Here is a 24,436-nt window from a genome sequence, read left to right on the forward strand (position 1 = left end):
CCGGGCCGCATGATCTACGTGAGAGGAACATTCAACAGGCAGCCAACTGCAACCCAAGTGCCTCCGGCTTGCAGGCACGGAGAAGCACCGCTCCCGCCGGGACCAGAAGACTGAACGATCGAGATGCCCCTCGGTGTCTTATACTGTACCGTCCAATTTAGTGGGCCACACAGAGCTCTCAGCGAAGGCTTAGCTGACAGCGCGTCCATCTCACGTGTCGTGTTAGTGTCCTCGTGTATAGGGTATACTAGAATATCCATGCCTTGTTCTTGAGGCGGAATCGTACATACTAGGTGTAGCTATCGTGTTAGAGTAGGAATACATAAACGTACAGGTAACATAGTCGTACAAGTAAGATACATACATGGCAAGTCATGGTGCTTCGTCAGATCGTAGAAGAGAATGATAATCAAGAGGAGGGAAACAAACAAGGTGTCTAACCATGAGGGCCGTGTCCGTTCTCAAGGTTCAGATCACCAATCGCGAATGGCATATCCGGATCGTATCGAAAAGCTCCCGCGTCAAACGTCTGCCAGAGACCGTCCTGCTCGTTGGCTCCAGGATAGCCTCCAGGATTGTAATTTCGGATAAAATCGAGCCCGCGGAACGGGAGACCCGGGGCGGCGAAACTGCCGGACGCAGCAGTTATGTCGTTGAACCCCAACCCCGAAAGACCGTCGTAGCCCATGAGGTTACTCTGAGAATTCGAGTTCCCCTGCCAGCCATTAGATGAATGAGAGGTCGACGAGAAGAGATTCAAGCCGTTCATGTCATTATTGCTGCCGTTCCACTGTTCGACCGAGGGTTGGCTCAGGTTACTCGGGTTCATCCCGAAATTGAAATCGAAATGGGGCGACTGGGGCAACGGCACGCTGGTGGGAGAGACCGGGGCATTCATGGGGCCGAAACTCGTACTCGTCATAATCCGGGGAGGGCTCCTGTCCTGTGGTACGTCCACGACAGGCATTATGGGGGAGGGCAGACTGTTCACAGAGGCCGGCGAACTATGCGGGCTGAGTGTGGGCATGTGAGACTGCCCTGGGAAAGAACTTGAGAGCGAAGGCATGTATTGGTTCGATCCCCGTGGGTCATGCGATCCGTCCGTGTCATCGTGCCCGCGCTTGCGGGACGTGGATCTTGGCCGATTATGTGCTGCACGACAAGAAAGTCAATTCGCATGCCGATCCCAGTTAATTCAATCCGCTTACCTGGTACCGGGTAGGGCGCAGAATGGAGAGCTCGCCTCGGGGACTGGTTCGAGTCAGGGGAGAAAGCCCTTCGTGACCTGTTGCGGATGACACTTTCGGTCAGGGACCTGTCCGGAGGCGCCATTTGGTTCGAGTGCCTCCGCCTTGAGGGCATAGGGCCCATAGAGGGACCCATAGCAGGTGACCTTGGCGTATTGACGTTCTTGGCGGCCGCAGATTGAATGGCCGCCGTGGCCGTCTTGCACAGGTCACTGAGCAACTCTTTGCATTTACGGGCACCGGGCCACGAGCCCTCCCATGACTCGATAGCCACCAAGCAGCTTGAAACTTCCTCCATAGCTGCATGCGAAGCCTTCAAGTCCGTCACGTGCATCGCATAGAGCAAGATAATCACGGCGGAGCTGAACAGGTGCTGTATGAAGAAAGCCAGGTGGTGCGAAGGGGGAACGACGTTCTTGATGGACGGCGCCAACCGGATACAAGCGCGGGCTGAGGAGACGGCTCTAGCAGTAGACCGAGTAGTAACTGCTTGTCCAGTCTTGACCGGTAGGAAATTGCGGTGCAGAGTAGTCAAGATGGAATAGTAGTGGCTGCATAGAACAGCGCCCATGGAGACCTGCTTCTCGTTCTGCGGGCCGGACTTGAACACATTCGGCAGGTCATCGCACCACTTCGTCAAATCCCTGTCCAGGGACTCGACAGCTCGCAAAACCTCCTGGCGTTTCTCCGGCTCCAAATGTTCTTTGCAGACCTCCACAGAGTAAACTTCGCGAAGAACGCGCCCGGCAATCTTGTACAAGGCCGCCAGAGCACTGAAGCCAGCCATAAGTGACGGGCTACTCTGGTTTATCTGGGCACCCGAGAAATACTCCGGGAGTTGTTCATCGTCGTATTGCACGGGAAGTTCCACGTCGCAGTCGGCGTCTTCGATGCCAAGAGGACGGCCTAATGCAAGCGCAAGCATGCGATCGAGCGTGTACACGCCCCACCAGATCTTCCTACGAGTTTCCTTCTCGATGGGCGTAACGGTTAGTCTCCGCGGCGATCGCTGATAAGATACGATCAGTAATGAAAGAAGAAGCCATATCAGGCGGCGAAGACTCACATGCAAACCAAGATCTTGGGCTATGCGAACTGCTTGACCGACAAGGAGCCAAGCTTGTGGTAGGCAGTTGACAGAACATAGAAACGTCGAGAGTAAGAGGAAGCATTGTACGTGAGCCACCTGGATAGAGGCGTGACTAATGTAGTGTAATATCATGGCTCTAATGGGACCTATCAGTCAAATCGACAAGATATGACAAATGAGTCAATTACCGTTCATAATAGATCATCCCCATGCCGCCTCCCTCGGGGTTCTCGACGGCAAGACGTGGGTCGTCAACTAGTTGAGCCGCACAAGCAAAGACCGCGAATACAAGGGCAATAAAGGCCGTCTCGCTCCGATGCAGAGCTATGTCGGTCGTGTGGTTCATCAGAAAGTCGTACTGGCGTAGGAACGTCGGCTTGTCGATGATGGGCATGAGGAAATGGAATCGGGAGAAATATGCCTCAACCTGCCCAGAAAATTAATCTTGTTGACACGCAACAATCGACAGCGCTACATACCAGTTTATCTGCGAGGTCTCGCTCGGGATATTCCACCTCTTCCGGCCCAGGTAAGGCACGCACTTTCCCAAAGTAAACGGAAGCCGGGAAATATAGTTTATTGGCGCTGGGTCCCGGCGCGCGAGGATCCTCCTCCATCGGTGAGACTCGGTGAAGAGGCGACGTTGTCAACGCACGGAACGACTGTATGAGCGACATGGTCGAGGAACCTCCTATCCAACGCATACTTCCATGCTCGTCCAGCGCCAACTGTCCGAAGGACTCGGAAACATCGTCCTCCACCTTGATGGGTTGCGGCGACTGAGACTGGGACTTCTCGCTGCCATTCGGGGTGCGCGAGCTCGTGCTGTTCCATTCGCCGGACGAAGACTGCTGAATTGGCCCTGGGATGTCAAGGTTTGATCTGGAAGGCTGGGAAGGCACCATGCTTGACAGGGCGGCGATGTCCACGCCCTCGATCTGGCCCATTTGACCGAGTTGCTCTAGAACGGGCGTGACTTGTGTAAAGAGAGACTCCATGTGAAGAAGGCGAGCTTCGAGCTCCTGGACGTAGCTGGGAATATGGAGACTGGTCAACGGAGTGAGACAACAGAGAGAACCGCCGGCGCTCACTGTCTGCTGAGAGCTGCTCTGTCCTTCGTCTGCAGCCAGGTGCATTGCGATCCCGAAGCTGAGCATTGTGAGCACGTCGGCTCGCAGCCGTCGCACTTGATCTTCTTGCGCCTTGAATAGGAGTTACAGCGGGTTCTGAGTCGGAGTTAACGGCGGTTGCTCACCTGCAGCTCTCGCAAGCACGCCAGACCCTCCTCCTCTGCAGTTGTATCGGCTTGGCCCCCAAGTCGCCTGCGAGGGCCTGCTGGTCGTCGGCGCGCTTCTTTCGCTGCTGCTGGGGGACGGGCGGGTGGTCGTCGCTGTCGTGCAAGGCCATGGTAAACGGGGAGAAAGTGCGAGCAAGTTAGGGCAGAGCCGGCCAATAAGTAAGCGGTGAGATCGGGCAGGAGATCGCACGCGATCCCGACCACGTGCCGGAGATACAACGGTCGTTGTGAGCACGGAAGAAAATCCTGCGCTTCTTTAGTTCAGCGCTCGGAAGTCCTTCTCGAAGCTGCCCTGCTGAGATGCGCTGGCAGCGTCCGAGGTCCGAGATTCGATTCAGCGACCAGTGAGCAGGAGCAGGCGGTGGGCGCAGACGTTCCTTACCAGGCACTTGCTTGCGTGTCCCTATATAGCACCCACACTTTCTATCTATATTCCACCGGCATACGCTGACTTGACTCGTCTGGCGCCTCGTGGGCATTCCCCCTAGGCAGTTGGGACTCAGGACGCGGCAGCATATGGTTTCCGACGCGGCGCGCAGCAGGGGGGGCAGTTCCATTTGCACTGCCTTGTATGAAACAAGCTTGTCACGTACTCGGTCCGGAAACGTCCTCATTGCACTCTTACGAGCCACAAGACCTGGCGCTATTCAAGGGTCGTCGCTACACAATCGAACATACGTCTACACTGTCCCTCGTCGTTCGGTGAGCGATAATAACACGTCTCTGACTTGCGCGTTCGATAGCCACGGACTTTGTTGCAATGGACGCAGAGAAGCCCCGTATTAACTACACCCGGTGCGCCTAACCGTTTTATTGAACCATGCTTCGTTTCGATTAACAACAGTCCCTCTCTATCGACAGAACCATCGTGGTAAGATTAACCTTGTGGTACGAATCCGTTCGTGTCTTTGTGTTTGCTTTTTCTTTCGACGCGACCAGGGACGACGATTAACTGATTATCTCTTGCGCTCCTTCGATCATTCGGAGGCTTCATATCCGGCCCTGTGCCACTATTCCGCTCCGAGCCTTCGCTTGTTGTCCGTTGCGAACTTGGCCGATCCACCCGAGAAGGATAGATAACATCAGGTGGCCATCTACAATAACTCTTCAGACCTGCTTCTCTACCTATCAACTAGCGCGATCCGCTCATCCCCGAGTGCACCCAACGGCAAATGCTACTACGCCGTCTGCTTGCATATTCTCCCAAGATACACAGACTCGCTTCCCCGTTCCCTCAATTTAGCATGGGCGAACATGAATAACAATATCAAAATCCATCGATTGGGGCTTCGCAGCCGGACAGCATGGGAGTTTAACATGCCGGCCGCTTCTCGTATGCCTGTCTGGCGGCAGCGGAGATGTACACCGAAGGTCGTGGAGCGGTTTCTCGTAAAAAGATGCTGCTGCCCCTGCTACCGGGGAAATCCTTTGTGGGTAGAGCAGGCTTGACGTACATTAGAGTACCGCCACGCGGGGGTCATGCTGCGCGGCCTGTGAACAGGGTTATGGGTCACAGAATGAGCCCCCCTTCATTGTATGGGATCTACGCGTCCTTCAATACCATTTAGGAAACTTTTCCCCCCTTGACGCGGGCAAGGAACGACCACTGTGTGACACACACCTGGAACCACTCATGCAGCCTTGGAAGCTTCAAGTCGCTGCAATCAAAACGGAGTGCACAGCCACCATCCCGTATTTGGTGTTGTTGGCCGTGGCTGAGCCGGCCACGTGCCCCCGCGCGTCATTTTGGCAACTGTCTTTTCTGTCACTGTGACTGACTGACTGTCTGTCGGGCGTGGACTCCGTTGCACCCAGCGAACTTGCACTCGAGCTGCGCCGACTATGGCCGACGATGCTGCCGCGGACCAACACATGAATGGTGACCAGGCCATAAACGACGATGAGGAGGCCGAGTCTAAGGTGTGTGTTTCAGCTCGACAGGACGTTCTTTCAGGTCCACTATGTCAGAATGGAACGGTGGAGGGTGCTCATATGGCCGCAACGGAATGCAGGAGATACAGCTGATGAAGCAGCGTGTGGAGGAGATGGAGAGGGAGGCGAAAAAGCTGCGAGAGCTGCAAGCGGCCGCGGAGAAGGCGGCGTCGGGCTCAGAGCAGGGGAGTGAGGCGGGCGTGCCGATGGAAACGGAAGACGACAAGGCTGCTGCTGATAGCAGGAGTGTGTTTGTTGGGAATGTGCGTCCTGTCAAAGATCCCGCTGCTTCCATCTCTGACACGTACGCTTGTTGCTGCTGCTGCTGCTGCTCGTTAGGTTGATTATGGATCAACGCCGGAAGAAATACAACAGCACTTCCAGGCGTGTGGTGTCATCAACCGTGTAACCATTCTTTGCGACAAATTTACTGGACATCCCAAGGGGTTCGTTCACGATTCCACTCGTCCGCCGATATCCTATGTTTACATGACTCGCCAATTAGGTACGCATACGTGGAGTTTGCGGAACCCGAACATGTAGATGCCGCGCTGGCACTGGATAATTCTCTATTTCGAGGTCGCCTAATTAAGGTACGATGATGCAAGACAATTTTCGTTGTGGTCCTATCTGAATGAAGTGGCGCTTAGGTGACAGCAAAACGGACTAACATCCCTGGATTCAACCGTGGGCGGGGTAGAGGGGGCTACAGAGGAGGCCATAGAGGCGGCTATCGTGGGTTCAGCCCTTACGCAAGAGCGCGCGGACGGTGAGTGACATTTCGCCGACCTTCTGCGGTCCAATAGTCTAACGGGCGCTTGCAGGGGAAGAGGTCGCGGCTTCTGATTGTCGACACCGGACGTTTGCACCTTTGTATCATTTCTCGAACGCGTTTGTACTCATCCTCTCGTCGGCTGTCCCATATTGCTACGTATATTAGTCTCGCGACTCGCTAAACCTGCTAAGCGGCTTGGTCGTTGTTTCAGTTTATTTAGTACACGTCGTCTAACCCGCCCTATTTCCTCGGCCGTCAGATTGAAATGCAGAAAGTGTGCACGGTGCTCATTGGATCCTCTGACTGGCACGCAAGGACACATCCGCCGAACCCCTGCTATTCCCAAGGGGCATCACGCTGAGAATCGCAAAACTGAATTACGCTCGGTCTGAAGTCCTCTACCTCCACCCCGGAAGTCCGCTATTAGCGGTCTCGGCGTAGCTACTGACGAACGTATAGGTCAAAACTCATTTCAAAGGTGATACATCCAGCAACATACATTTTAAGCCTTGATACCCCCGGCAATAGCAGTCATCTTCTCCGGCGAGTTTCGGAGATAGAACAACTTCGCCCTGCGTGTCCGCCTGCCCGCCTTGCCTCCGCCGCTCCCGGCCCTCTTCACGATCTTAATGTCCTTCAAGTGCGGCGAGTTCACAAAGAACTGCATCTCGACGCCTATTCTCTGGATGACGTTCCGCAGGACGAAAGAGGTGTCGGGCCCGCGTCTCCGAATCGAGAGAAGTACACCGGAGAAGGAGTTGGGTGCGTGAGCGGTGGTCACTGTTAGCACCGAGCCCGGCACGAGTCGGTCTGGATGGCGTTTCGAGAAGAGAGTAGCCAGCCATTGCTGTTTCTGAGAGGGGGGAAGTGCGGTTTGAAGATAGGGCATGAGACCCTTGCCCTTTCGGAGAGATTCCAATGACGGGGGTGCTGGCGGAGGTGTGGGGAGAATGGCCGCCTTGGAGAATGGGTACGACGCCGCCGACGTCGTGGCGGTCGACATGGACCGTGCCAGCGCCCTCAGGCGAGCGGTGAGCATAATGGAAAGCACTCGAGGACGGGGAGGAATGGTGGACCGCTGCCAAATTACAGGCAGATGAAGAGGCGGAACTTGCCGAGGTAGATCGCACGTGGACTGAATGACCGACATGGCTGCGCCTCCTAGGCACAGGCGGCAGCGCTATCTCTGACCGGTACACTCCTCTGGCACTCGCGACTGCGCCAACATGCCTCGTCCTCGTTCCCTACGGTCCCTCGCAATATCAACGGATGTCAATAAGCGAAGTGCCTCGAGAGGACCGCCTTCGCCTACGTTCTCGGATGCGACGAACGCTTCTGCAATGAACTTCGGAGTGGACGGGCCAGAGAAGATCATTACGAGGGCGAACCTGAGGGCGAGCTTGCAGGCATACGAGAATGTGAGTTTGTTTATTAGGTTTCCATGTTACTGCTCCTACATCTCTGTCTCGGTCGCAGCTCATGAATACATGTGCCAACTACCGGTCGACACTCCTGACCATGGCCACCGCGACAGCAGCATTTGCTGATGCCATGGAAGCCTGCGCCGCGTACGTGCTTACGTCCTCCACCATGCCCGAGGGTCTCATGTCGGCAATTTTAGTTTGAAGGGACCGAGGTATGAGGCGGGCACCAGGTTCCAGGCAGCTTCAGGATTGCATCATCTCATAGCCAATCATTGGCATGTCCTGGTATGTATGCAATCCTGCGACTCTGGGGGTGCTTCGAATACTATGAGACTATGAATAGGCTGGTACCATCGGCGAGAAGTTTGAAAAGCCTTTACGGCAGCATATGGATGATTACCGGAACGTCGTTGCAGTGAGCTCATATCCTATTGTCCATGTCACTTTACCAACTGCTTCCAAGGAACGCTCAGCTTCTTATGAGAAAGCTCTCCACGAGAAGAGCAGGATGATACGGGAAACCGAGATGGCCAATATGAATAAGAAGGGCCGAAGTGCGTATGTCCTCCCCATGCGATTTCACATTGCATTAATTTCCCCAAGATCTCCAGTCATTTAGAGAGACCCTCAACTTGCTTCAGAAACAAGTCGATGAGTTGGATGAGCTAAAGGCACGCCATTACCAGGAAGTCTTGGAGCACGAAGAGGAGGTATGGGATGTTGTGCAAGGCAAGATATCATTGGTCGTGCGTTCGACCATGGATGTCTTTGACAGGTTCACATCGAAGGCGTATGTCAAACCCATGCAGCCTGCGGTCATAAACTCACAAGAGTTTCATAGGTCGGATCCTGTGATTGAACCAATGTTGCAATCAGTCCCAGATCCATTCGACTCATACGGTCCACCGACAGCCGAAGACCAAATATTCAGCATATTACCGCCCTTGTCGATGCTGTCCACTGCACCTGCCTCATCGTCGCCCAGTCCAATGATGACGACACCCGACCTTGAGCAGCCTATGCCGACACCGTCAAATTCGTGGACGCACAGCACTGGAATATACGGTGGCACAGGTGCGCCTTGGGGAGACTTCTCGTCGCCAGCCTCACCTCCCTCGTCACCACCTCGTGCGTCGTCACCGCCTTCCGGCATGTCTAGACGGCACTCGCATCCATTCCCTGTTGCTCCAGGGCACCACCCACGAAGATCGGACTCGTCGAAACTGCGTTCCATGCTGTCTGTCGTTGACGAGTCCTCTCATCATCGCAACGGAACAAGTGACTCGGACCGTTCGGATGACTCGGAGAAGACAGTCTCCTCGCCAGGGATTGACAGTGACCGTGAACACGACGGCGGTTGGGCACAGTATGCTGCTGTTGGCCAGCCGTCATCAAACCACGTTTCGAGTAGTGAGCTCACCCCTCGAAATTCTGCTTTCTTCCCTACGCCGTCCTCTCCGTCGCAAGAACTAGCCCCGGATCGAAGTACAACACCACGGCTTGAGGACCACACCGGCATAGCTGTATCATAGTCGCATTCTTACTGCATCTCACTGCCTTCGCTTTGTTTACTCCTTCGGACTGTTTTGTTTGGCTTTACCACTCGTGCACTACGATTCATGAAATCGTGTTCTATATGTGATGTATCATATTAGCCCGGTTTGACAGTTACCGAGGCTGGATACCATATTGATATAGTATTTCCTTGGGCACGGGTGCGGGGCTCTTAAAGAGCATATCCGTCCCTGATCCCGTCTTCGGGAACGCTATAACGTCCCGAATAGATTGCGTCTTGCATAGAATGGACATTAACCTGTCGAAGCCTACGCGATCGTTGATAACGATCAGTGTGGGCAGAAGACGCGGTGGCGCAAGTGTCCACATACCCAAAGCCATCCCGCCGTGCGGCGGTGCGCCGCACTTTAGCGCATGCAGCAAGTGATCAAACGATGCTTGTTCGCTCGCGTCCAGCTGATGATGTCGTTCATGAAGCACGTTCGCCGCAAAAAGCATGAGGAAACTACGCTCGGATCGATACGGGATGAAAGTAGACTAACCTGCAGGATGTTTGAGAATATGTACTCTTGCATGGCAGGGTCGTGCACTCTGACTGAGCCGCCACCGATCTCGACCCCGTTCAGAACCAGGTCATAGTGCTGACCGCGAACCTGCCGGGCGAATGTTACGGGTGAATATGACTTCGGGTAGTACAGATGACTGACTCACAAATTCAATCCGGCCCTCATACATCGCTCCGATATCTTGCCACATCGGAGCCGTGAATGGATGGTGAGAGCTACTCCAGCGGCCGTGAGCTAAGAATTGCTTGTCCTCGTCCGCGCGGGTGAACAGCGGAAATTCCGTCACCCACAGGAAGTGGGGATCGCTAGTCGGGGTATATTCACCTGCGAGAGCATGTGTTACAAACGCGCAGGCCTTGCTACACAAGAGCACACACCTCGCTCCTTCGCTAGGTCTGCAATGGCAAGGCGAATCCGTCCCAGCGTAGTGGAACCTCCCTGTCATTGTTTGCTAAATTGAGATTAAGCTTAACTATCCGCTATGAAGAACATGCCTCGGGCACTCTGCGTCTTCGCGAGAGCCAGACAACATCGCCCACGCTGGTGCGGAGCTCGTCATTCACGCGAGGATCTTGATCAAGTATCCCCTCTTGCAGAGTGCTTATGATTTTGCTCTTGGAGAGCCACGATGAGTGGTTGTCATCCTTTATCAGAACGCGTTCCTGCGGAAAGAAGAAATTTAGAGACTGCTGTCACTAGTCACGTATGCGATAATATGGACATACGATGATCGCGTTCTGCCGATTTTCGAAATCGAGCTTACGTGCCGCGTTCAAGAAGGGTGACTTATCTGGGCCTCGAGCTACGATGCATTCCACAACATCACCGCTGCTCTCTAGGGATGCGCGAGGTGATTCGGGTAATAGATGAGTTACGTCTGCAATCTAATCAGTTGTGAATAATTGCGATGCTGATGTGTGCGGCGGTCTGACCTCAAGACCAAATCTCAGGTCTGGTTTATCGGACCCGAACTGAAGATAAGGTATTTCTGAGAATATGACTGATGCTGACAAGTAGCCTACTTACACGAGACATAGCTTCGAGGTATGTCATAACAGCAAAGCTGTCTGGAAGTGTAACTCCTTCAACCTCTTGCCATATGCTCTTGATCATTTTCTCGACAACCTCCCGGACTTCATGGCCACCTATCCGCCAAGAGTCGGCTGGGTCTTGATCTCCCCTGCCCCAAGAGACAAAGGCCATCTCCAGATCAATCTGAGTAAACTCCGGCTGTCGATCTTTCCGTCCGTCTTCGTCCCTGAAGCACTTGGCTATCTGGAAATATTTATCTACTCCTCCGGAGCATATGAGTAATTGCTTCGGTTGCTGAGGAGACTGAGTCAGAGCGTAGAACTGTGGTCCATGTCCATCGTCGCCTGAAGTCAATATCCGAGTGGGCACGAGAAACTCTCGTGCACCCTCCGGTGTCGATTTGAGCAGAATAGGCGTCTCAACTTCCGTGAAATCTGGAATCCACGACAAATACAGGATGATCCACGGTAAACGACGGAACGCGCGGACTCCCAGTGAAGCATCGCACCTTCCTCCAGGAGGACGCTCCGCACTATATGCGCGACGCGGCTCCTTTTCTTCAGGTTGTTCGACAAGGCGGGTCGTCGGAGATCAAGATATCTATACTTGGCCCGAAGATCGTCATTCGCCTACATAAATAGTGGGCTGATTAGATATTAAGGCAGAGCCGAGGCGGAAGAACTGCCAACCAGATGCTTCGTGTCGGAGGGCAGGAAGGGGAGGTTCTGGCTGGCGGCATTCAGCAGAATATATCTGTCGACGAGGACCTCCACCTGGCCGGTCGGGTCCTAGTTACGCTTTCAAGTCCTGTCCGTGTATCAGAATCCGGTTTGTAAAGCCCTACAGGTCGCCGTGACTTCTCCGGCCTCAATCGGACTCGGCCTTCAATGAGCACAATTGATTCCGGTGATATATTGCGTAAGCCCTCAAAGACGTCGTCTGACGAGTCCTCTTGAGAGATGAGTAATTGGGTGGTCCCGTACGAGTCCCTGAGAGGAACGAAAAGGACGTTTTTGACGTGGCTGTTCGACGGGCTTGAGTAGAGTCATCACGGGTCGGAGACGTCAGATATTTACCGTCCAGGCTGTATCCAGCCAGTCAGGACAACGCGTGTCCCTGCATCCTCTGACGTCAAGGAACCGCAGGTATGTGTCCGCGGCGGAAATGGGGCTGAAAGAGAGAACGATAGGATAACTCAGTGAGCTGCAAGAGCCGAGCGCCTGAGGACCCAGCGTGTACCAGAATGCGCGACTCCACGTAACCCTCGTGAATAGAGCGAACCCGAATAGCTGGCATTAACGCAGTGATTCGTCCGCAGAGCCCCCGAGCGTGTGGTAAGCAAAGACAGAGCGCGTCTTACGCAGATGGCGCTAGCACCAAGCTTTTTAACGGTGCATGCTGACATGGCCAGAGGACAAGACTTGTAGGCCCAAGTGCAAGGCACGTTAAAGTTGGCCACGTGCCAATATTAACCCGAGTAATTACGTAATAGTACATTTCCCAGTTAGGAGGTCTTCCCAGCTGTAACGTTTTGTGGGTGTAACATTGGATGGAACTGGACGGTATTCTCGGTTTGCAGTGATGAGAGCCGGCCTCATGCACTGTTAGCCCTGGCGAGTCCCCTTCTCTTCATAGAGCGTCCGCAGAGCTCTCGTCATGTCCTATTTATCCACAGCACCTGCTTCCCTGCGCGTTCTTCGCCTTTCCTGAGCTTTTCGTTCCAGGGCCTTCACACGTCTACTGGCCATCTTTCTAGGCCGTTGATCTCCCATAAATACTTCCGGGCGTCCATCATCCTGAATAAAAGCCGCGGTCCTCCTGCTGTACATTCAATGTCTCTTTCGACCCTTCCTCCAGAGCTTTTAGACGGCGTATGCCAAAACCTCGCCACCGCCGACTTGGTCGCCCTCTCGCGGGCATCCTCCCCCTTTCATTCGGTGGCAGAGCGATTGCTCTACCGCCACATCCATGCCTCCTCGCAGGCCCGCAACCTCTCAGTCGTCGTCACTTTGGCGAAGAGACTGGAGCTTGCCTCTCATGTCCAGTCCTTCTCCATCGTCGTCGACGACGCTTCCGCTCCCATCTTCCCTTCCTTCTACCGCCTCCTCGAAAAGTCTCTGGCTGCAATGCACGGCTTAAAGTCCCTTAGCATCTTCATCCACCCCACCATGAGCTCCGTGCTCAGTCCCCCCTGTTCCGAGGAGAGCGTATACCATCGTCTGGAGCACTTTTCGTGCTCATTTCCGTTTAATTCGGATGTTGCCGCTTTCTTGAGCCGCACACCCGCTCTTCTCGAGCTCGAAGTCGACTCTATGCCGGGCCCCACTCCAATACCTTCGCGGTGTCTATTATCGACGTCTATCCCACATCTCGTTCAGTTCGTCGGGTCACCCGAGCAAGCCAGAGAGGTTGTGCCCGGGCGGCCGGTCGAAAGCATACACTTGTACGGCGGAGACTTGACGGAAGATGTCATGTGCAGCCTCAGTCAATCGACTATGCCAGTAATAGTCCTGGGCGCGACCACAAGCATGTCACCCATTGCGTTTCTCGAAGCCGTGACTCGGTACCTTCCTTCAGTCGCCTTCCTCCGAGTCACGGCGGAAGACATGGATTCAATTCCTCTCAATGTTGTGAGTGCTTCCATGCATGCCTTCCCACGCCTGCTAACGGACCGTCCCGGCCAGGAATCGTACCAGCAGGTTGCCAATATTCTTGATAGACTGCCCAACTTGTCAGCGTTTGAGCTGTCGGGCATCCACTGGGGTTCGTTGAAGCCCCAAGACCAAAAACAGCGTGTCTGGCAGGCCCGACCGCTGAGTCCGCTCGGATTTCCCGCCGACCGCCAGGAGGACGTGGATTTCGTGGATTTGGAAGACTTCGTGCCGTATTAGACGTTTGCCTCGTTCATCATATTGGGCATCCTTTCTCGTTTCACTCTACCGTCATAATCGCAAGTTTGCAGTAATACGCGCAGTATACTGTGTTAGAGTATTATGTTTATATTTATTCCCTTTATCCCACTAGTTACACCTAGCGTCCCTATTAACTTAATTCCTGTATAGCTTTCTGGACGAATGAAATGGCGTCGTATCGAATCAGCAGTTTCCCATTCGTGCTCGGATCGTAATGAGTTATGCGAGTGGCATCCCCACCGGCGTATCGTGCGACTACCCCCACGTACCGGGTCGTCTCTTCGTAGAGCTCGAAAACGATAAATAGCCAACCCTTGGGAATGACCCCGTCAACGGTCAAAACGTCTTCCGGGATATTGTACTCGACCCGACGGAAGTCGAAACCCAGCCCGATGCCTAGGGCCTTTGTATAGGCTTCTTTCATTGTCCACAGGAGGAAGAATCGGCGGAGCGCTTCCTGAGGCTGGATCTCAGGGGAAAGCAGTATGCGGTGCTCAAGGCTTGTTAGCTACCGCACCACCGGGGGGATTGTGATGGGAAAAATGGGTGAATGGATGGAGCCCAGGCTGAGAACGCAAGATATTCTAGAAGAAGAGCCACGCACTTGATCCCCGACAGTGTGTACAAACCCCCGAAAAGTGTCTCTGGGTGGCAATTTCACCTGCATAACGTCCACGCCAATTCGATAGGCAGGCGGGTCGTAGCGCCCCTCGGCGAAGGCCATCACGACCATACCACTGTCATGGGACACATTGAACCCGATGGGAGGATCCAGACCTGAACTGGTCTGGCGGACGCAGCTTGTGACCTTAGAATCTCGCAGCCATGGAAAGCGTTGGTAAAACACTCGCGATGTATGGCTTCCCTGCCTCAGTCGCCCCAAAGGCCATTAGGCTGGGGGGCACGCCTCGCTCCCTCAAGAGCAGGCGTGGCAGCAGACGCCCTATGAGACATCCTGTATAGAGTTTGAGTCACAGGGCACATTACGAACGAGTCCGACCCACGGCAGGCGTCTTCACGGCGGTAGAATCGCTGTATCCGACTTCGAGATTCAGGGTCGACGAGCAGGAGTGCCCGCTGATAGAGCTAGCCAGTGGACAAAGATGAGAAACGGCATGAGATCGGCCAAGGCGAGACTCACTTACATCCTCAGTGAAAGAAGAGGGCTCGTATGCGACCGCCCAGACCTGCATGAATGCGAAAGCTCAAGTCTTAGATGCAGCTGAGCATCAGGATCAAGGACAAGGATGATGATGCATAGATAGCGGCAGGGCAGGTGCGTCGATGCGGCAAGATGCAGCCCATTCCGTCCTAATCTCGCTCGGACGCTTTCCAGGTTAGAGCTTGCCTCCGCGCCTTGCTCATTCTTCGTACCCGTCTTGCCTGACACTTACCATGGCGTCCTCGCAGCGGCCTCAATTCGTGTCTTTGGGCATGTTCATAATCGATGAATTCGAGTATCTTGACGATGACGGCAGACCGACGGGAAGATCTCTCGCGCCCCAGGAAAGCCAGGCATCCTTCACCTGCTACCAGTGACGGCACTTCTTACACCCTTGTTGCATGAGCAGATTGGCGGCGGAGGCACGTATGCTAGCATCGGGGCCCGCATCTGGTATGTCATAGCGGAACCTACTCGTTACGCGGACATGCTGAATCCAATATCCCAGGCTACCAGCGGAGAAAGTGGGCATGATCATCGACCGAGGGACCGACTTCCCTCTCTGGATACAGGAGAAGCTAGACTCGTATGGCCCCACTATGTGGTTGTTCAGAGATCATGCAGATCGTGGTACCACCCGGGCATTGAACTCTTACAAAGGAGATCTACGAGGGTAAGTATTGCGCTGTGAGACTGTCTATAGCTTACCCATCGGCCCACAGCTTCAAGTATCTGACCTCGCGAATCCGGATAACTCCCCGAGACTTGGCTGGTACTCGCCTTGCACATCCGACGGCCTTGCACTTTATATGCTCGCCGTCGAGAGCTGCCGTGATCACCTCCGAAGTTCACGCAGAGCCAGGCTGGGATCCCATAACCATTTACGAGCCCATACCTGTCTGTATTCTCCCGAATGTGGAACTTCGGACCAGATCCTGATGCGTCCGAAGGATAGGTGTGTCCCGGAGGAATTGCCAGCCCTCATCGAAGTACTTCCCGCGATATCCATCCTTAGGTGTGCTTATCTCTTCAGACATAATAACGGGTACGCCGCAGAACTGATGCAACCTCTACTCAAAGCCCTAATGCAGAAGAGGCTTTGTCCCTCCTGTCCATGGGTCCTACTGTTACAAGATCAGCAGTAGAGGAGGCAGCTGCTCGCTTTCTGGAATACGGAGTAGGTGGGAATGGTGACGGATGGGTGATCATAAGGAGTGGTAGTCTGGGCGCTTACATCACAACCCGACGCAAAGGTGGGCAGTGGATACCTGCTTTCTGGTCTGACAACGCCGAGAAGGTGGTTGATGTCACTGGTAAGAGACCGTCGCTGGATTCTTCATGCTGAAATTGTAACATGGATCTGTCTCTAGGTGCGGGGAATGGGTTCCTAGGCGGACTTGGTGCTGGTCTCCTGCTGGGTCTTGGGGACGTCTATGAAGGTCTGCCAGACTAAACCCTGTGAGCACAAGAATCAGTCTGACAGACCTACAGCCGTATTTTACGCAACGGTTTCAGCGTCTTTTATCATCGAACAAGAAGGATTGCCACGCCTGTCAGCGGCGGAAGACGCTTCGGAACTGTGGAACGACGACTCACCACAGCGAAGGCTAGAAGAGCTACGAGCGAGGGTAGGCCAGTTGAAGTTATAGAATAGATAATAATATACTGCGCGAGGGGAGGATGTAGAGATACAATGTACAACAAGTCCGCTAGCATTACATATGAGTATATTCGCACGTAGTCCCCTTGTAGATTCCTCATCATGGTTGGCCCTGTTGAAACCTAGCTCTGCTTGCGGCAAATAGTTCCTGTTGTTTCTGTAGCAGCTCCTCTTCTGTGAGCCCAGACTGCTCGAACTTGGAAACTTTCTTCTCCCGATCCTGGCACAGTCTGCTCAATACGGCAAACTTGACGTGACCGAGGGCTGACGCACCTTTTGTAATTGCTTATGGTCCTTCAGAACGTCCTCCACCTCCGCTAAGAATGACTCAAAGCCCAGCCGCTGCATTCCGCCGAGATTAAAGCAAGACGACTACGCCGGGGCTTGCAAACTCACCTTCAGCGCCGAAATAATGTGCTCTGGTGCTATGGTCTTCTTTGACTCTTGTTCGCAGATCTCATTGGCTTCCGACGATATTAGGTGTATAAATTCTGTGAAGCCGTTCAGTCGGAAGTTCTGGCAGGAACCATGGAATTCGTTCACCTACACAGCACTCTATCACCAAGTCTCTCGTCTCCTTTGCACATGAGATATCATTTGGGAGCAATTCTACGAGCACATTATGCGCATGAGCTGAGCCACAGAGCCACATGGAACGTTGAGCGCGTACCACTAATCATCTTCGTGACCGTGGCCTTTGGCAACGAAAGATCTTCATCGGTGGGGGGTGCGCCCGACGGTCCTTCCCTGTCCGACATCGTTTTGTAATGAAAGCAAGAGAGTGAAACCAAGGGGCGTTTGTGAACCCGAAATCAGTTGTGTTCTTAAGTGGTAGAAGCCTGAGCGGTTACGGGGTCCACGTGCCCTCATCTTGTTGACCCGCCACCATGTCTGCGGTATGTGTGTCGAGTGTCTGGCTTTGGAACCGTACTAATACATGTGTGTTTCGAACCGTACAGGTAAACCCGGTGAACCCCAAACCTTTCATGCAGGAGCTCACTGGCAAGCCGGTCTTCGTCAGGCTAAAATGGGGCCTCGAGTACAAAGGGTTCCTTGTTAGCACGGATGGGTACATGAACCTTCAGGTACGTCTGCAATACTGTCTTATGGTTGTTCAGTAATGTTTGATTCGATTGTAGCTGGCCAATACCGAGGAGTTCCAGGATGGCAAATCGAACGGGGCACTGGGCGAAGTTTTCATTCGGTCAGTCATCTGTGCGATCTCATGGCTGGGATCCTCCTGATAGGTAGCGTTTCCCAGGTGTAACAACGTCCTATATATTATAAGTTTATTTCCCGAGCGCCTCAGCTATCTGTACTGACATATTTTCTGGTCTGCACAGAGAGGCGCCTTCAGAATAGATCTGGGCGACATACTCGCCCTTCAAAACCAGGCCGAAGTAGTAAGCATGCCCCTTCATGTTGCAGAATGCGTCGTGGCTTTGAACAGTCCAAGATCAGTCGGTCCGTTGGTCGAGCTCCGCTTGCTGTAATCTATATGTAAGTTGGGAACTACGGGGTGTCGTGTAAGGTGGGGATCACAACGTGTTTCCTGCATGATATCGGGTACAATGTATTGGTCGTCTCGTGAATGCAATAGGATTGTAGAGTCCTGGGGTTTAGCTGTCTGTTCATGCCAGTCCTGTAGCGGCTAGTTTGCGATGAAGCACCATGAAGCAATGACATGCGCCTTTTCTGGAAGGGGACGCGTCCGCCGCTAACGCGATGGCGACACTCACCTTCGCCAGCGCCCGTCATGTCCTCCTAGGTACTCTGCATTGCTCCGTCACGCAGCGTACTCTCTCTGTATGGTCTAATGCGGTCCTGAGGGGTGTTCACCCAAATGCACATCTCAAACTTGGCAGAAGTAACCCGCTACGTGCAGTCCCGACTGCAGTTCCTGCTCGTCTGTTCAGCACCCCATCTAAGATCCTGAGATTTGTACGGACGGATGTATGGAAAGCCACACATAGGAGTGGAGGATATGGGAGTGCGCCTCCTCCTAGGAGACCTACAGAGTCATCGATACGCCGCGCGATCGACTCCCTGCCTTCAGGCATATTTCTCTGGGGTATCTTGGGCCTGAACGGTGCCATATTATTGTTATGGGGCTACGCAAGTGGGATCGCTGTAAGTGACATCCTTCAGGCTTCAGATAGGCTCGGGGCATGATTTGTTGACATGCACTCCAGCAACAGAACCGTGACTTCACTTGGCTAAAGTGGATGCACGAGAACTTCCTCGTCAGTATGCGCAACGTTCGGGAGGGTCGATGGTGCGTTCGCGGTCAATAGTACACCCGGATATGTCTGACCAGCCCTCCTTGGCTAGGTGGACCCTTCTCACTTGCTGTTTCTCTCACCAAGAGATGATGCATTTCTTAGTCAATGCCTTCACCTACGGATTCATGGCACCTGGCGTCATTGCCATTCTCGGGAATGCCTCGTTCTTAACTTTATATCTCGGGGGTATGAAGTCTACCCAGCTGCTGGGGAGAGGTTACTGACGTGCCGTCTAGGTGGGATATTGTCAAGCGGGTTGAGCTTGCTATGGAGTGAGCAAGTCAAAAAGAGAGACACCTCTTCTCAGGGTGCTAGTGGTACGTCCGAGTTGATAGAAAATTATACTTATGACTTGTTAGCTGATATGTATCGTACATTGCTTAGGTGCTATTTACGCGGTCATTTCCTTCTTTGCGTGCGTAGCTCCCAGGGCCGAGCTCCTGATCTTTGGCATCGTTCCATGTCCAGCTTGGATAGTCGTAGGGAGTCTCTTCGTCTATGACTCATGGAGATCTATCACTGACAGGGTTGGTCTTTCCTCACTTCAGCTGGATGATTTTAGATTTAATGATTGTTTACAGGGAGGTAGAACTGATACCGCTGGTCATATCGGTGGGATGTTTGCTGGTGCAGGATATTTCATTTTGAAGAGGATGGGCATGCGCTTCTAAGTTGTACAGTGCCCTTGTAACCCCAGTCGAGTCCGCAATGATAAACCCCGACTCTGTAATCAGGACGCCGGCGACCAAGAATAAGGCCGAAAAATCTCTGGGCTCCTTCATATAGTTGTGCCATAAACTACTTATAAACATGGGTAAAATACAACACATGGCATGATAAGGGCGTAATCAACAAGACAGAATACATACGAAACAAGGCTATAGGACATGTTGCTCCGACTGCTCTATACAGGAAAAAGAATGAGGAAAGACTCTCCTCACAAATTATTAAGCCCGTTTTACGGGCGTACTGGTTCTCGTATCCAGTCTCCTCATTTCCCTCTCCAAACGTTCCATACCGGAAGAGTCCTGTTCGAACCCTCTTGCGCCGTGCTTATCGAACAAGTAGGTCAGGAGATTCTTCTTTTCGTCGGCTAGACCGTCCAGTAGTGCGAATAGATGGGTTTCGTCACGTAGGACTAGTTGAGCGGCGATGATGCAGGCCGCCGCAGATTCCCGCACGATGAGTGACGTGGTATCATTCAAGGCCTAGAATAATATGGACCATAAACTCAGTCAAATTTGCAGGGGGGAAGCAGGGGAACGTACTGCAATTAATGTCGCACGAAGGCGGGGGAGTTCATCTTCGACAATTTCGGCGGGTAATCGCAAGATGAATTTACCCATGGCCACGAGACCAAATGCATATATAGTTGACTTGGCCTCTGCAGTAGCAAACGCGGGTGCAGGTGCAGCGAGGAAGGTTCGCAGATTGGCATGTAATGTTGTGACGCCGTACACCGGCTCGATCCTCGTAGTGGCAGCATCCCGTATTGTGTTCGTCGCTTCTAAGACCTGAGATTGCAGTTTAGGTAACGAGGTTGGAACAACACAGGATTGGGACGCCCTACATTTAGTTTATTGCAATATCTTACTTGCAACATCACTGAAAAGATATCAGATTCATGGCCCTCAAGGAGGGGTGCTTGATTTTCCAGCATTTCCCATAACACGATCAGCCCATATTCCAGCTCATCTTCCGACTACGAAAGAACTGAGTCTTATATCCTGAGAGTTGGGTTCGGATTACTCACTCGTTCCGGATTCAAGTACTGAATCAGCGCGTTGAACAGCCGATTGAATCTTTTCTCCCGCGACCAGATCTCAGACGAGCGAGTAGACAAAGTGACGGTTTTGTCGATGAATGGGGAGGATGGGTCCATGAACCCGTCGGTAGAAGCCGATGGGTTGGCAACTGGGTTCTCGCTGCAAAGTAAAGCCAGCTTCTGGAGAGTCCGCACGTCGGCTTCACCACTTTGAAGAGCCGAGATATATCCCTCCAGCTCGCTAGCTCTCTCAGACGGCTGGCCAGCCTTCAAAGGAGTGCCTTGATCAATGACTGCAAAAGCTAAGCATGCCAAACACCATAACTAGTTGCCTGCTGACTTACGAATCTTTCGTTTCAGCCACCACCCTGTCTCGTGCTTCTTGTCTTGAAGGACGTCTAATAATGACGCTGACTTTCCGTTGTAGGCAGGGCTATCCTTGAACATCGCCGCCTGCTTCAAGATGGCGGTACTTCTGTTCGCTGGGGTCGCGGGCGGAGCCATGCCATTCCTGAGAGCGGCTGCGACAGCTGGCTTCGCCTTGACTTTCACTGTACCGCTCGACTCGCTGGAAGGCAGTAGCGAGGGAGGGATAGGTGACGCATGAGCACCGTCCTCCTCGGGGTCGACGAGTTCTAGGAGCCGCTCAGCCGCACTTTCGGCCTGCTCAGCACGAGCACGCATGGCATCCTCAACTACGCGCTCATTCGGAGGAGACGATAACAGGTTGTCAGTCGATTTCGGGGAAACAGGTGTCCGCACAGCCGAATCAGTCGCTGAAGGAGGAGCGGGGGGAGGATAGAGCTCATACGGCGTCGAGAACGAGATCAAGTTCATGCTCTGATCAATGTCCATGTCTTCGTCGCTGTCTTCTGGTACGGGGATCTGGGTAGCCATCAGCAGCGAGTCATCGTCAAGATTGCCATTGGTCTTTGGCATCAGGAGAGACTGTCGAGTCGTCGCAGACGGCACGACGGAGGCTAGGGGAGCTCGCCTCGTACCGGGTGTAGGCTTACCTACTGTAGCCGGTGAACTGCGAGGAACGTGAGCGGTTGTATTCTCGGGCGAAGCAGGCAACGCGGTTTGCATGGCCCTGCGCAACTCCGTCGAGCCACGGCCGCCGGCTGGCGTAGGTGTAGAATGAGCGGTCGTACTTTCTGGAGAGGACGGCAAGGCAGTCTGCATCGCTTTCCTCAGCTCTGAAAGGCCGCGACCAGCGGTCGAGGAAGCAAGCGGAGATGCACGTCGTGCTGCGAAGGGATCCATGCTCGACGAGGAGGAGACGGGCGACGTGGGTGACGCTGCTCGTATACCCGGTCCTGACACCGACCTGGCATGCTGGGACCCAGGTACCGCGTTGTGACTGGCCGAACGACCGATGGTGCGCGTGCCAGTCGACATGACACGCGAGCGGGGTGGGGAAGACGGCGAGATCGACCTGGACACAGTGCCTAGAGGTGAAGTAGCTCTGCCATAGGGAGATGTCGGTCCGCTAGCAGGGGGAGACGTGGCTCTCACTGCATGCGCCGTCGAGGTAGCCTGGTGCCGGAGGGTGGGCGGGGCAGTAGCGACAGCCTTGGCCTTTGCACGCGTAGCAGCAATGGCCGCCGCGACGCTGCTCTTCTTGACAGTCGGCGTTTTGGGCGGCAATACCGCTGCCGCGGCTTGCGGGTTGGGACAGTCCTTCTCCAAGGCCTTGCGCACCGTAGCGTCAGACGCCGCCAGGATAGCCTGCCCCTTGTCGTGCCATACAGCCTCGAAAGACCAGAAACAGGCTCTGCTACCCGCGCGCACCCCAGGGTTCGGATCGGCCAGGCCTTTCTTGACGCATTTCTCCAGTATGTCGTGACCGCCGTGCGCTTCAATCGCATGCCTCGCGCGGGCGCCATGCACCTCCATGTAAATCTTGACGTGCCCGATGGCGTAGACGCGCGCTTGCACGTTCTTGTCTTGCAGCGTCGTCCAGAGAATGGGGATAATTATCCGTGGCTGCGCGGATGTGTGGTGCATGAGGGTCGTTACTGTGTCCTGACTTTGCTGCGCGACGATTTTCTTCGTCAGCGACGACATCTTCAAAAGGTTGATATACAGCACGTCGCAGAAGGGATCTAGAGCCGTTCCTAACGTGGTCGCAAGCTCCGCGTACATCAAGCATGTGTTTATCGACACGGTGGTCCTCAGACTTGTAAGCTGCAGGTATGGAGCGTGAACAGGATAGTTAGTAAATATACTAGAAATATACGCACAGTCTTCAAGGACCAGTTGAGAAACTGCTTGAGATGCGCGAAGAATATGTCTGTGTACTGCACATGCACTTCGGTCTTGAGCATACCGCGGACCCTGGTGATAGACTGATCGCGCGCGACCCAGTTATGCTCAGTCTCCTTCCCCTCAAACGGCTTCTCCATCGCCGCAAACTCGTTCTCCAAATCTCGACCCGACGCAATCTGAGTACACATCAATCGGAAGACAGAATGAAGCATACCGAGCCACTTACATAGACAGGCTTCACCTCCGCGGTCCCGCTTTCGCTCGTGGGCGTCGGGAGTGGCGGGCTCACCACCATAGCGGCGCGACTCGCAGGCCGGCTCGGGATCGCGCTGCTGCTCTGACTCACCGTCCGCGCGGTCGTAGTCGCAGGCCCGCTCTTGCTGCGGTTCATCAGCGCCAGGCTGGGCGGGACGTACGGTTTCCGCCCCGCAGGCCCCGTCGAGCGCACGTCGCCGTCCTCCGAGCCCGCGTCGCTCTGCGGGTTGCTGCCAGCCCCGCCGCCCGCGAAGACCCTCGTCAGGATCGTGTCCGCGGTCGTCTTGCGCACGCCCTGCTTCGTGAGCTCTTTCTTGAGGTCGGAGCGCGCCATGTCGGTGATGCCGGGCCCGGTGAAGAGCTCGACGACGGACTGCCGCGCGCATTCTCGCACGTTGGCGTCGCCGTCTTCGAGGGCGCCGACGAGGAGCGGGAGGTAGGCGCGGAGAGGGAAGAGGTGGTGGGCGCGCCGGATGTGGACCAGCGTGAGGATAGACTGATGGGGGGCTCGTATGAAGATGGTACCGAGGTAGTAGTGGTCTTATGACGTACCTGTTCTCGGACTCTCCATACTTTGCTCGCGAACCCGCTCTCGCGCAGGTACCGCTCGAAGATCTGCAGCGGTGTCTCCGGGCCCTTCCCGCTGCCTGACTTTGCGAGAGCTCCGCTCCCCGACCGGAAGGCCATTCCGCCGAGTATAACCAAAGTCTCCCGTGCCTTCTCTCTTGCCTTCTCCCGGCTGTCTCCCAGCCTGTCTATGACGCCAGGGGAAGGGAGGAAAGCGAGAAGGACATGGCGGAGGGTGGACGTATCGATGATGGCAGATGTAGAGGACGACGTGGATGCCGCTGGCGACTGCGCATTGACATGTCGTGACTGGACTGGACGAGATATGAGCAGAGGTAGAAGAGGGGGCAGGGCAGATAGAGTCGCTGTCGTGAGGTGCTGGTGGGATATTCGTAGGCAGGCTTTCAGGGCATTAATGAGGGCGTCGGGGTCGTTGATCTGAGAAGAAGGATTCAGCCAGAGATCACTCTCCGAGTGCAGGATCTTCACCTCCACACCGCTCTCAAACTCGGCCTGCAGTTTCGTGACGGCATCTATTTTGGCGTCCACGTCTGGACGGACAAGAGATCAGACTCCGGTATTCCAAAAAGGCCAAAGTAAGCACACACCGCCGGATTTACACTGGTTTACGAGCCTGCTGAGGGTCGAGTCGTCGGCGTCCATGACGGGACAGAAGGAAACGCG

The 24,436-nt window shown here is 54.2% G+C and overlaps 12 protein-coding genes across 12 annotated transcripts; 6 read left to right on the forward strand and 6 right to left on the reverse strand.

Annotated features, from left to right (window-relative positions):
- Positions 1-237: 237 nt before the first annotated feature.
- On the reverse strand, positions 238-3,751 carry GLOTRDRAFT_114211 (uncharacterized protein). Its single transcript, XM_007864304.1, has 7 exons — positions 3,593-3,751; positions 3,429-3,539; positions 2,817-3,369; positions 2,526-2,764; positions 2,314-2,473; positions 1,209-2,256; positions 238-1,152 (listed from the first exon to the last, which is right to left on the reverse strand). The coding sequence occupies exons 1-7, from the start codon at positions 3,742-3,744 to the stop codon at positions 437-439; spliced, it is 2,979 nt and encodes a 992-aa protein (XP_007862495.1). The 5' UTR covers positions 3,745-3,751; the 3' UTR covers positions 238-436.
- Positions 3,752-5,646: 1,895 nt separating this feature from the next.
- Positions 5,647-6,282, forward strand: GLOTRDRAFT_20312 (RNA-binding domain-containing protein; the record flags this gene model as incomplete). Its single annotated transcript, XM_007863437.1, has 4 exons — positions 5,647-5,829; positions 5,906-6,012; positions 6,072-6,159; positions 6,217-6,282. Coding segments are annotated over 4 exons (444 nt in total), but the record flags the coding sequence as incomplete, so codon positions are not given.
- A 561-nt stretch (positions 6,283-6,843) lies between these two features.
- Positions 6,844-7,380, reverse strand: GLOTRDRAFT_33231 (uncharacterized protein; the record flags this gene model as incomplete). The annotated part of the gene is made up of 1 exon (XM_007863491.1): positions 6,844-7,380. The coding sequence occupies one exon, from the start codon at positions 7,378-7,380 to the stop codon at positions 6,844-6,846; it is 537 nt and encodes a 178-aa protein (XP_007861682.1).
- Positions 7,381-7,567: 187 nt separating this feature from the next.
- On the forward strand, positions 7,568-9,374 carry GLOTRDRAFT_71080 (uncharacterized protein; the record flags this gene model as incomplete). Its single annotated transcript, XM_007864305.1, has 7 exons — positions 7,568-7,759; positions 7,818-7,909; positions 7,963-8,050; positions 8,109-8,180; positions 8,229-8,319; positions 8,369-8,555; positions 8,607-9,374. 7 exons carry the CDS (start codon positions 7,568-7,570, stop codon positions 9,295-9,297), a joined length of 1,413 nt encoding a protein of 470 aa, XP_007862496.1. The 3' UTR covers positions 9,298-9,374.
- Positions 9,375-9,433: 59 nt separating this feature from the next.
- Positions 9,434-12,283, reverse strand: GLOTRDRAFT_119606 (aspartyl-tRNA synthetase; the record flags this gene model as incomplete). The annotated part of the gene is made up of 14 exons (XM_007864306.1): positions 9,434-9,588; positions 9,652-9,736; positions 9,823-9,933; positions 9,992-10,170; positions 10,224-10,284; positions 10,341-10,508; positions 10,572-10,730; positions 10,779-10,817; positions 10,873-11,312; positions 11,387-11,507; positions 11,568-11,666; positions 11,723-11,900; positions 11,955-12,048; positions 12,160-12,283. 14 exons carry the CDS (start codon positions 12,281-12,283, stop codon positions 9,434-9,436), a joined length of 2,013 nt encoding a protein of 670 aa, XP_007862497.1.
- A 185-nt stretch (positions 12,284-12,468) lies between these two features.
- Positions 12,469-13,769, forward strand: GLOTRDRAFT_71084 (uncharacterized protein; the record flags this gene model as incomplete). The annotated part of the gene is made up of 2 exons (XM_007864307.1): positions 12,469-13,508; positions 13,563-13,769. The coding sequence occupies exons 1-2, from the start codon at positions 12,711-12,713 to the stop codon at positions 13,767-13,769; spliced, it is 1,005 nt and encodes a 334-aa protein (XP_007862498.1). The 5' UTR covers positions 12,469-12,710.
- Positions 13,696-15,031, reverse strand: GLOTRDRAFT_55648 (4'-phosphopantetheinyl transferase). Its single transcript, XM_007863707.1, has 5 exons — positions 14,936-15,031; positions 14,795-14,876; positions 14,636-14,745; positions 14,395-14,577; positions 13,696-14,298 (listed from the first exon to the last, which is right to left on the reverse strand). Exons 1-5 carry the CDS (start codon positions 14,981-14,983, stop codon positions 13,921-13,923), a joined length of 801 nt encoding a protein of 266 aa, XP_007861898.1. The 5' UTR covers positions 14,984-15,031; the 3' UTR covers positions 13,696-13,920.
- Positions 15,032-15,185: 154 nt separating this feature from the next.
- GLOTRDRAFT_114215 (Ribokinase-like protein) lies at positions 15,186-16,601 on the forward strand (the record flags this gene model as incomplete). The annotated part of the gene is made up of 7 exons (XM_007864308.1): positions 15,186-15,325; positions 15,461-15,625; positions 15,675-15,849; positions 15,903-15,967; positions 16,033-16,265; positions 16,323-16,391; positions 16,444-16,601. 7 exons carry the CDS (start codon positions 15,186-15,188, stop codon positions 16,599-16,601), a joined length of 1,005 nt encoding a protein of 334 aa, XP_007862499.1.
- Positions 15,790-17,391, reverse strand: GLOTRDRAFT_55652 (histone-fold-containing protein). Its single transcript, XM_007863708.1, has 9 exons — positions 17,283-17,391; positions 17,156-17,221; positions 17,009-17,103; positions 16,886-16,954; positions 16,442-16,832; positions 16,323-16,389; positions 16,033-16,265; positions 15,903-15,967; positions 15,790-15,849 (listed from the first exon to the last, which is right to left on the reverse strand). The coding sequence occupies exons 1-5, from the start codon at positions 17,368-17,370 to the stop codon at positions 16,713-16,715; spliced, it is 438 nt and encodes a 145-aa protein (XP_007861899.1). The 5' UTR covers positions 17,371-17,391; the 3' UTR covers positions 15,790-15,849; positions 15,903-15,967; positions 16,033-16,265; positions 16,323-16,389; positions 16,442-16,712.
- Positions 17,392-17,465: 74 nt separating this feature from the next.
- GLOTRDRAFT_55656 (small nuclear ribonucleoprotein SmF) lies at positions 17,466-18,240 on the forward strand. The gene is made up of 5 exons (XM_007863709.1): positions 17,466-17,508; positions 17,572-17,697; positions 17,752-17,816; positions 17,874-17,895; positions 17,954-18,240. The coding sequence occupies exons 1-5, from the start codon at positions 17,500-17,502 to the stop codon at positions 17,972-17,974; spliced, it is 243 nt and encodes an 80-aa protein (XP_007861900.1). The 5' UTR covers positions 17,466-17,499; the 3' UTR covers positions 17,975-18,240.
- Positions 18,241-18,296: 56 nt separating this feature from the next.
- GLOTRDRAFT_114218 (rhomboid-domain-containing protein) lies at positions 18,297-19,667 on the forward strand. The gene is made up of 6 exons (XM_007864309.1): positions 18,297-18,742; positions 18,805-18,887; positions 18,944-19,080; positions 19,131-19,211; positions 19,279-19,421; positions 19,476-19,667. Exons 1-6 carry the CDS (start codon positions 18,338-18,340, stop codon positions 19,563-19,565), a joined length of 939 nt encoding a protein of 312 aa, XP_007862500.1. The 5' UTR covers positions 18,297-18,337; the 3' UTR covers positions 19,566-19,667.
- Positions 19,654-24,415, reverse strand: GLOTRDRAFT_136395 (uncharacterized protein; the record flags this gene model as incomplete). The annotated part of the gene is made up of 9 exons (XM_007864310.1): positions 19,654-20,102; positions 20,163-20,408; positions 20,465-20,596; positions 20,648-20,952; positions 21,004-22,849; positions 22,906-23,106; positions 23,157-23,681; positions 23,738-24,303; positions 24,361-24,415. The coding sequence occupies 9 exons, from the start codon at positions 24,413-24,415 to the stop codon at positions 19,842-19,844; spliced, it is 4,137 nt and encodes a 1,378-aa protein (XP_007862501.1). The 3' UTR covers positions 19,654-19,841.
- Positions 24,416-24,436: the final 21 nt, after the last annotated feature.

This window comes from Gloeophyllum trabeum (assembly GCF_000344685.1).
Source record: "Gloeophyllum trabeum ATCC 11539 unplaced genomic scaffold GLOTRscaffold_00002, whole genome shotgun sequence".
NCBI lineage: Eukaryota > Fungi > Basidiomycota > Agaricomycetes > Gloeophyllales > Gloeophyllaceae > Gloeophyllum > Gloeophyllum trabeum.

Excerpts from the sequence above, each read along its gene's own strand:
- GLOTRDRAFT_114211 (XM_007864304.1), bottom strand. The coding sequence starts at position 3,744 with ATGGCCTTGCACGACAGCGACGACCACCCGCCCGTCCCCCAGCAGCAG. Across the intron at positions 3,540-3,592 it reads CGTGCTTGCGAGAGCTGCAG|GCGCAAGAAGATCAAGTGCG; the intron begins GTGAGCAACCGC and ends CTCCTATTCAAG. Across the intron at positions 3,370-3,428 it reads AGAGCAGCTCTCAGCAGACA|CTACGTCCAGGAGCTCGAAG; the intron begins GTGAGCGCCGGC and ends CCATATTCCCAG.
- GLOTRDRAFT_55648 (XM_007863707.1), bottom strand. The coding sequence starts at position 14,983 with ATGCAGGTCTGGGCGGTCGCATACGAGCCCTCTTCTTTCACTGAGGAT. Across the intron at positions 14,877-14,935 it reads CCTCTTCTTTCACTGAGGAT|CTCTATCAGCGGGCACTCCT; the intron begins GTAAGTGAGTCT and ends TCCACTGGCTAG. Across the intron at positions 14,299-14,394 it reads TACACACTGTCGGGGATCAA|CTAACAAGCCTTGAGCACCG; the intron begins GTGCGTGGCTCT and ends GTGGTGCGGTAG.
- GLOTRDRAFT_55652 (XM_007863708.1), bottom strand. The coding sequence starts at position 17,370 with ATGTCGGACAGGGAAGGACCGTCGGGCGCACCCCCCACCGATGAAGAT. Across the intron at positions 17,222-17,282 it reads GGTCACGAAGATGATTAGTG|AATTGCTCCCAAATGATATC; the intron begins GTACGCGCTCAA and ends ATGTGCTCGTAG. Across the intron at positions 17,104-17,155 it reads GGTGATAGAGTGCTGTGTAG|AATTTATACACCTAATATCG; the intron begins GTGAACGAATTC and ends ACGGCTTCACAG.
- GLOTRDRAFT_55656 (XM_007863709.1), top strand. Across the intron at positions 17,698-17,751 it reads ATGGGTACATGAACCTTCAG|CTGGCCAATACCGAGGAGTT; the intron begins GTACGTCTGCAA and ends ATTCGATTGTAG. Across the intron at positions 17,817-17,873 it reads CTGGGCGAAGTTTTCATTCG|GTGTAACAACGTCCTATATA; the intron begins GTCAGTCATCTG and ends AGCGTTTCCCAG.
- GLOTRDRAFT_114218 (XM_007864309.1), top strand. The coding sequence starts at position 18,338 with ATGGCGACACTCACCTTCGCCAGCGCCCGTCATGTCCTCCTAGGTACT. Across the intron at positions 18,888-18,943 it reads AACGTTCGGGAGGGTCGATG|GTGGACCCTTCTCACTTGCT; the intron begins GTGCGTTCGCGG and ends CTCCTTGGCTAG. Across the intron at positions 19,081-19,130 it reads CTTAACTTTATATCTCGGGG|GTGGGATATTGTCAAGCGGG; the intron begins GTATGAAGTCTA and ends CGTGCCGTCTAG.